Source organism: Struthio camelus, chromosome 6, assembly GCF_040807025.1.
Source record: "Struthio camelus isolate bStrCam1 chromosome 6, bStrCam1.hap1, whole genome shotgun sequence".
NCBI lineage: Eukaryota > Metazoa > Chordata > Aves > Struthioniformes > Struthionidae > Struthio > Struthio camelus.
The window spans coordinates 38,587,749-38,596,868 of NC_090947.1; the positions used below are offsets into that span (position 1 = coordinate 38,587,749).

The 9,120-nt window shown below is 36.9% G+C and overlaps 1 protein-coding gene across 8 annotated transcripts in view; it reads left to right on the forward strand.

Annotated features, from left to right (window-relative positions):
* Positions 1 to 5,848, forward strand: part of ACMSD (aminocarboxymuconate semialdehyde decarboxylase) — a 39,047-nt gene extending 33,199 nt beyond the window's left edge. For 6 of the 8 annotated variants that reach the window (XM_068949202.1, XM_068949203.1, XM_009677415.2 and 3 more), the window contains 2 exons: positions 4,300 to 4,398; positions 4,651 to 5,848. In XM_068949202.1, the coding sequence (XP_068805303.1) occupies positions 4,300 to 4,398; positions 4,651 to 4,713 (162 nt within the window). In that variant the 3' untranslated portion in view covers positions 4,714 to 5,848. The other 2 variants (XM_009677413.2, XM_009677411.2) reach the window with 2 other exon arrangements.
* Positions 5,849 to 9,120: the final 3,272 nt, after the last annotated feature.

Here is a 9,120-nt window from a genome sequence, read left to right on the forward strand (position 1 = left end):
TTATATTTGAGTGAGCCATGTGCTGGTAATAGAATTAGCCATGCCAGTTTTACATTATTTTAATATTCCCCTACTCAAAGGAGTCCTTATCCAGGATGGCACTCATAAGATGATGTGGGAACAGAATTCTGGGCTGTTTCAGAAGATTTGGAAAAAATAACAGATTGAAATCCAGGCTTTACTCCACAGTGCCTCAGAGAAATTGGAAGTCTATAGAATTAGCTAAATACATAAGCTGCAGAAATTATTTCAGGCAGGGAAAGTGTTGAGCATATATAATGAAAAACTATTTAATTATTTTAATGACAATAAATTAGACTGTCAAGAAGAAGTGCTCGAAGATAGTGTTTCACTAATGGCAAAATTTGTCAAGAAAGAAGGAAGTCTTATTCCAGTAAGGCAATTTATAAAGCAACGTATCATTCAAATTACTGAGTAGTCTCACTGGAATGAGACTTCTTTCTGTCTTTCTCATAGTGAAAGGGGATAAGGAGATGTATGTATCTAAATAAGCAGCAGATTAGGCTTCTTGCTGTGACATTCCGCAACCGCAGTGCTGAAAAGTCATGAGTCATCTCAAAAATGTAAATGCTTTTAACAATCAAAAGAATTTAAGAAACAGTACATTATGGGTTCTTTTTCATAGCCTAAGACGTTTTATCCTTGAAAAAACACTCACGTATTGTTTTCAAGCTTTCCTTTGTAACAATGAGGAGTAAAAACTTCCTTTGTTTTCCGGTGAAAGCTGACATTCTCACATAATAACTTTCCAAAGGTCAAGGGCTTAAAAAAAATCCACCAAGTATCTCAATATTTTCCATGAAATCATGAGTGTTGGCAGAATAATAAATATAAGATGAATACATGCTGGGCTAAAAACAGAGTGATTGGGTCTTGAGGATCACATTGTAACTTTGCCAGCTGAGGTTTGAAATAGGACAGCTCTCTAGAGAATAGCTGAGAGCTGGGCAGGCAGGGCATCAGGTGCGTGTAAAGATGTGCCTAGACGTGGCTTAAGATCCTTAGGGATTAGCCATTACCTGACATCAGAGTGTGATGCGTTGGCTTTGAGTATATGAATATTAAAATCTAGTGACAGCTCTTAGGAGTCACGTGCCTTTAACTTCATCCTTTCTTAATTTGGGGTGCAGATTAATTTGTACTCCAGAGCCTATACCAGTTAAAGGAAGCAGAAGTATTCGTTTCTGAGAAAGAATTGTGTAGGACTGCAAAATTGCTGCGTTCCTTCCCTCCTCCGTGATCAGGTAGCATGCAGTGCAGTGAACACAACTACAGCTAATATGGCTATAAAGAGTGAAGAACTAGGCTGACGGGGGATTAAATGGTTCAGTCTATCTCTACAAAACGTTCCCCATGGTGATTCCTCAAGAGCCATCATCAGAATGTAAAACATGCTCTGGCCAGAAGTCAGAGCTGAACAGGCTGCAACAATCTGGCCTTTCTTGAGGTGTATCCTAATAGTAGGAAAGAAGATGAGATCCAAGGTGCATCACTACTGTAAAAGAAAGAACTCATGATTGATGCTCTTTGAGATTCTTTTTAAGAGTCAGGTCCCTACTACTGTGAAAAAAAATCTTTGGCAGTTCTGTTAAGCAGAAGAGTCTGCTGAGGTTAATCACTGCAAATACGTGCCTTTCTAAAAGGAGAAATGAATTATTAAGATACCACACTATAAATCCTCCATTGAAAACAGATGTTGTGGTCTCCTTTGGAATAATGTGACAATAAATAGTATGTTAGGAGTATTTTTCTACAGAGACTTCACAGTACTTATCTGAGGCTGGCTGCTAAACACGGGTATTGTAATCCTCACTTTATAGATGGGACAAAACTGAAGCTCAGAGAGTTTCAATGAATAGCCTAGTATCACCTACAGCAGAGCAACAATGCTAATTCTAGATTTTCTCATTAACGTATAGCTCTTAGTTTTACTGCTAACGACTAGAACATGATTGGCTGTGAAACACTTGAAAGGAAAATAAAAAGATAACTGAGATAATAGATACAGATTATTCCAAGGAGGGGGTGGCATTTGTTTCTGTTCTGGTATATGGGAAATGTAAAGAAGAACATAAGAACCTTCCTGGCTTAGTTAACCTTGACTAATAACCATCTAGGAAGGCACTAGATTTCTGTTTCCTTTACCAAGAAATCTGTTTTCTCTTATAAACCGAGCATGGTTTTGATTCTTTCCTATATGGCATACATTTGTTTTACATACGTGCAGAAAATGTATTGGTATCAGATAGACTATTATAAATAAAAGAATGTCGTTAGTTGCCTAAACGTTTATATGCACATCCAAATATATTTTCGGTCTAATCTACACTCAGAATTTGATTTATATTAGACAAAGGAATATAAATTCTCCAACTCTAACCTTACGGTAAGACTTCTATAATAAATTATATTGCAACAATATAGGACAGAACAATTGAATATGTATCTTCTACTGAGTTTTCCCATACAGTTCTATATAGGTTCTTTCAGAGACTCTTGGGTGACATCTACTGGAAATAAAATTAATAAACATCATTTACAAATAAGAAAAATAAATCATTTCATAAAATATCTACAATACATTTTCTTTGCACTATTTCAGCATAGCTGAGTTCAAATGCTATAACCACCACCCAAAAATTCATGAGCTTGGCTTCAAATTCATGAGATATTTTAAAAATGAAAACTATGAAAACTTTTAATGAAAACTATGGTTTTCAAATAGTCCTAACTCTCCAGGAGATGAAGCTTAAAGGAAAATGGACTTAGGATAAAATCAAGAGAGTTGGCAACATTCACTGTTCAACATTTGTGTATAAAACATTCACTCTCTAAGGTAGATAATGTGAGGAAATACAATTTCAGTGATAAAATGAACCTGTAGCAATGTGGACCTACTGAGGATTTGCCTGTTTCTGATCGGTTTCAATCTCTGAAGGGAATAACGCATACAAATTAGTACTGAATTTTCTTTTAGCTGACCGTCGCCTTCAGAAACAAATCGAATCACGTCCCTCATATCCTCAGATACATTTTTCAAATTCACAGCTAATACCCAATCCCAGTCAAACATAATGAAATTTTTAAAAATTACAGACTTCCCAAAAATATGAAATTTGGTAAATGAGGTCTTTGGTCTTATTAGCTGAAGCCGAATACTAGTTAAATTAAATAGATTATTTCTATTTAAATGCCTGTAGTAGTTCTACATTGTCCCCTGCCTCAAGGAGCTTCAGTGTAGCTTCAGGTTGCAATTATTGCAACTTTCAAAAAAGACACGCATAAGATAATTTTGATTGTTTTGAATTTTTTGTTACATAATTTTATGCATAGGTGTAACTAAGAATTTCGCATTTAAGAACCCGAATGTCTTCTCTGAGTTTGGTGGAAAACTTCCTGAGATTCTTGAAGAAATTAGCTCTCATATGTCAGAACCTATAGCAAGGTTGGATCTCCCCCCCAAAAATGGTTTAGCTCAAATTTTGTTTACACACAGGAATTATTTATTCATGTACTAGGCTGGCAGTAATGACATCCTACTGTTAGTCACGTGAACGCAATGTAAAATACAATATTTTTTCTGGCCTGCTTTTGCAGGTCACTTGGCAATCTATAAAGAAGATCACACTCATGCTTTTTGTCTTTTTCGGACTGCATAAACAGTGCAGAGCATGCAAGTAACCTACCCGAACATGAACAAGAACTGAAAAGTAAGTCAATAAATAGTAGGAAGAAGCCTATGCTCCCTTCATTGGCCACTTAATTGTGGGACCACATAACCATGAAACTACTGGTAATAGGGAAGATGAACAACAGATTCCTTCTTGATGCATTTCAAAGCCACACCACATTACAGAATACCAGTCTGTGGAGGAAACTACCACTTGTATTATATTTATCCAAGCAATACGCGCTCATTCCGTGTGCCTGGGATTTGCATTCTGAACTTTCTGAGCATCAAAATAAAAATATACCAGTTAGTTAGACATCATTACAAAAACATTAACAAACACCTAGTACTTTTTTCAAACTGCACCCAATATTTACTCAATATTGCTCGCATACAATAAAGAAAACTCTGAGTCCTTGCTTTCAAGACCTATGGTTTTTTCCTAATCAAGGCTGGAATCCAAAGATTATTTTCACATCCTCTTTTGTAATGAATCAGTCCAATATATACATGTAATTTCCTGCGTATTATTAAAAATTCCAGAAAGTATGTGCAACTATATTATTTAATTTTACTACAGAATATACAACATGTTTCTTTATTACCAGGACAAAGTTATTTTGGGGACAGATTACCCTTTTCCACTGGGGGAACTGGAACCTGGAAAATTGATTGATTCAGTGGAAGAGTTTAACAGTAAACTGAAGGTATAATCTTTATATTTGTTCTTTTTCCATTTTAAGCCTCTATTTTTAGACCCAAGATAAAACGTGGAAAAATTAACGGAGTACACTGACTTCTGCAAAGACTGGAAGAGGCCACGTAGTGTCGTTTCAGGCATTCACCGAAATATTTTAAAGCATGAGTAAAAGCACTTGACTAAAACATGATTTCAGCTCTCAAAAACATATATGTATGTTTTACATGTGCACACACATACGTATGTTTTGTTTTTACAGGATAAACTCAAGGCTGGCAACGCTCTGGAATTTTTGGGTCTTAGCAGGGAGCAATTTGAATAATTATGAAGATGCTAAAGAGACCAAACTTTGGAAATAATACTGAATCCTTATGTATTATTATACTGATGAAAAAGATTGACAAGCACGTTACAGGCTACTGTTATTTCCAAAACAAAAGCAAAGGTACTGGAAATGTGTATGCTCAGGCATTTCTCTGTATTTCAGGATTTAGGTTCTCTTTACACAATTTTGAAATTCCTGCTTTCATACAAAACTGAAGATTTCGTTTTTTACAGATTCTCACTCAGCATCTCTGAATGAGAATCAATGCCATAACATTAGAACTTGATTCTTTGGAAAAAGGAGCTGAGAAAAATTATGACTTGTCTCCATTACATTTCAGTCTTTGTTATTTCTGATGCCAAATAAACAAAATTTAAAAGGCAGTATTTGCCTTTACCCACTGATTGAAATTGCAGAAAACTGCACTTTAACCCAGCACTTCAAGCGTACCTACTGACATTTTGTGAAAGGGTGAAAAAGGTGTATGCACTTTTAATTTTTAGCTGCTGCCTAAATCACTGGCCACCATTTCATCAGAAACAATTTGAACAATATGGTTGTAGGTGCAGAAATAATGTGTGTGTGTGGATAATACTTTGCACATCACTGTCACTGTCAAATAATAGTAGTATTTAACAACAGCATGGTTTAATGTTCTGTTCTTTAAAATTATTTCCTAAAAACAGGCCTGGATACTTTAAATGAAATGAGGTATGTCAACGCTCCTTCTAGTTTGTTTTGTAGACTACTGAAGGGTAGATTGAAACAGGTTTTCATGATTATCAGGTGAGAGAATGAGCATTCTCCTCCTGAGAGGATTTTAAAACTAGTCAGGAAAATGCTGATGAGCGCTTATTACCTCCCATTCTTACGCGTTTGTTTGCTTGCTACATGTGATACCGTCATTCTTCTAAATAGTCTTGGAACACTCCAGGAAAAATAACAAACATAGGGTTTTTTTTTATTATTATAGCTGTGGCCATATCTGTTCTTACATCAGATTGAACTGTAAGGATGTTGAACATCAGCAGTTTCTGTTGATACGGGCCTCTATGGAACTACAAACAAAAAAGGTCTTGTTCTTCCTTGGTGTCAAAAAACCCAGATGTTATAGCTTTGGCTATCTATTGCATTTGGATCTTTATTATATTGCTTCTCCAAAACAGATTCCACAAAAGACTACGGGACATCAGTATTTGCGGAAGTAGTCAGCAGCTCATAGGTGAGCCCTGTGAATATCAGGTTGTCATATAAGAGGAAGTAGGACAGAGATGAAATAGTTTTAACAATATTAATTGTCCTCAAATTTGCAGACTTCTGTTGACCTTTTTTATATAAATATCTACAAAAGGGTAAAATCCTCAATGACGTGCACGTATGGTGTTTTTCAACCACAATATTTTAATTTAATTTCAAAGTAGAAGAAAAGCAACTTTGTTCTAATATTCTCTTCCTTCAGAATATTAATTTTCACAGATGTTTAAGTGGATTTAAGAGACAAATACATTGTGATTGCTCCAATACATTTTAATCAGATTAATTTTTTTTTTTTTTTCCCCTGAACAAAACCTGTTAAGTTAGTGAGAACCCAGTGTTTGCATCTTTGGGGACCACGTTCTGGAACCTCTTCAACAGCAAAAACAGTATTTGATTACCTTAACCTGTGACTGAATGACTGATTGCAGTGCTCTGCACGATAATTAATTAATGTGCATGCAGTGCTTAAATCAGATTCATTATGCTCTATCATTATTTAATGATATTTATTTATTCTTGATGTCTTCACTTAAGATTTCAAAGTGGAATATAATCCTCTCTGCGTGTTTTTTAAGGATAGTGATGATATAAAAACACAATTACACAGTCAGACAAGAACATTGCTAATATTCTTCCATCTATTTTTAGAGGAATAAACATAAGCAGAATAGCCCACCTCCATGAGTTTTATGCAGTGGCTTAAACAGTGGGGTCAAACATTGCACTTTTAAAGGCAGATTTTCAAAGACTTCAGAAGCTTTGCCCAAAAACAGGAAAGCAAAGATAAACTCCCAATCACAACAGAAAACTTTGTAGTTAAATTTACTCTACAGATGGAAAAATCTTAAAAGATGATCTACAGCTGGAACGATTAGGCAAGTAATTAATGTGTACCCTGGCTGCATTGTACCTCTACTGTATATTTCAGTAGGGTTCTAGCATGTCTCATTATACAGTGATAACTCCTTGCATAACGTTTGTGCTGAAATTGTAAAAAAAAACCTCATTGTGACTTAGCTCTAGGTGACCAAAACCACTGTAGAACACTAGTGGCATATGCTGCACATAAAATGAGCACTCGGCGCTCTCATTCTGATCCATGGCCATCAGCACGTCAAACAGACAAAAAAGCTTCACAAATGCAGAATTGAGAATGGTCTGGGGAATCTATCTGGTGCCTTCAGAAAAACGAGTCCAGCCATCTCAAGTTACTAATGCAAATCAGTAACTGAATATGTAAAATACTTCACTAAGCTTGTTCTGTCATGGGTATGGGGGCATCCAGTCAGAACTGCCTGCAAGTTAATCACAGTTAAGTGTTATCTGCAAGCTCACATTATAACCAGTATTAAAATAGAAGGATTAAACGGAGTTGCTTGATAGAGTGGGCTTGAGACATAAGGAAATTGAGGAGGGGTGTGACTTTTCGGAAGCGAAGCTAGAAATGTAACCTTCTTCACCCCAAAGTGATAAAAAGAAAGCAGCTAGGATGTTTCATTCACATAGGCTTTTCATGGTTTATTATCGTAGGCTGTGTCACTACTTGGGCATCTTAGTTCAAGTGGGAATGTGTTTACAGGCTTAACGATAGCCAAATAAAAGCAATGTTTGGTGGCATATTGTTATTAAGGGTGAAGTAAGAAATGGGTGCAAAATTTAGCAAGTGATCTTAAGGCAGATAAAGTGCAACACGGAGAGGTTTAAGCAGTTCATTGCAATTCAACGTTAGGCTTTTTTGGCACTGAATTCCTAGAGAAATACTATCGGTAGAAGTCAGTGATGCAGGCAGGATCATATTATCATATACACTACACAGTTGAGATACAGAAGATGCTTTGCGACTCTTAAGCATTCCTGCCGCTTAAGAGTGGAATGCTTTACCTAGACGTTTGCTACTACGACTGTCAAGATTGTGAAAGGCGTATTTGATCTGTAATTCTCTTGGTAGTTTTTTTGGAAAATGATTATAGTTACTTTAAATATATTTAAAGACCTTTCCCACTTTCCACCTGGCTCAATTCCCAGGTCTTTTCTCCTTCCAACACAACAGTCCTTTAGGACTTCCAAAGCTTTTAGCACAGATGCTCTTTTATACTGGTGCCCCCCATGCAACTTCTTTCAAATCTGAAAAAATCTGGAAGGCAGCCATTATGGGAAGATCGTGCTTTCCGGTGACTACACATCCCATTCTCAGTAGCAAAGGTTATGGAAGGCCTGATTCTCTACACTCCATATAGCCAAGATCCTGAGGCCTAGCTCTAGCTTGTCATCCTTCATCCATTGCTATCCGCACTGAGGTGGTATGAACACAGCGTCCTTAAGGCTCCTCCGAAGAGGCTTTAAGTATCTGTAAAACTTGATTCTTCACTGAATACTTAAAGGATGTCAGATTTCATTGAATACCTAAAGGCTGTCAGATAACCACTGGAGTTAGTAACGAGAGACTGAGATGCACTGACTTTTGGTCGGGATCATGGTCTGATTTCCTAGATGTCTCAGTAAACATTGTGCAACGCTGTTTTTCCTTGGAGTGGGTGCTAAATCTTAAGAACTATTAGCTCAGTTAATTCTGGAAGTAGATCACGCATCATAGTCCGCACCTCCGAGAAGGGTAACTGTCATCTGCCAAAGCTCATTTAAAAAGTTACCTCCTCCCACCTCAGCTGCTTTCTCCTTTCTCTATATGACAGCTTCTGCCCCCTTGTTCACGTCACCAAGAACTGTGAGGCAGTAAATAGGATCACCAAAATAACTGATGTTAAAAAACCCAAAGTCTAGGAAGAGTCTGTATTTAAACAAAGAAGTTTTGAGTACAAAGAGGCTTATTGTCTCAACCTGTTAATGTTCTCAGCTGAACGGTAACAGCCCATGAAGGTGGGACTACAACCTGAAACAATACCTTGGAGCATGAATTACTTCATTAAGCTTAACCATACTTCTTCTCCCACTCACATGTGAGCACTTAAGAGCCCGAGAAATGCACTAAGTACTTCGCATTTGATGCCTGCTTCCAGTAGATCTGTTCTCATCTGTGTAGAGCTTCCTGAATGCCAGCATACGAGAGAGCAAACAAAAGGCAGCAGGAGAAAGGAGTAGAGAGCTGCTCCTCCCACGCTCCTCCAGATTTGGGAGGAAACAGCTATGGAA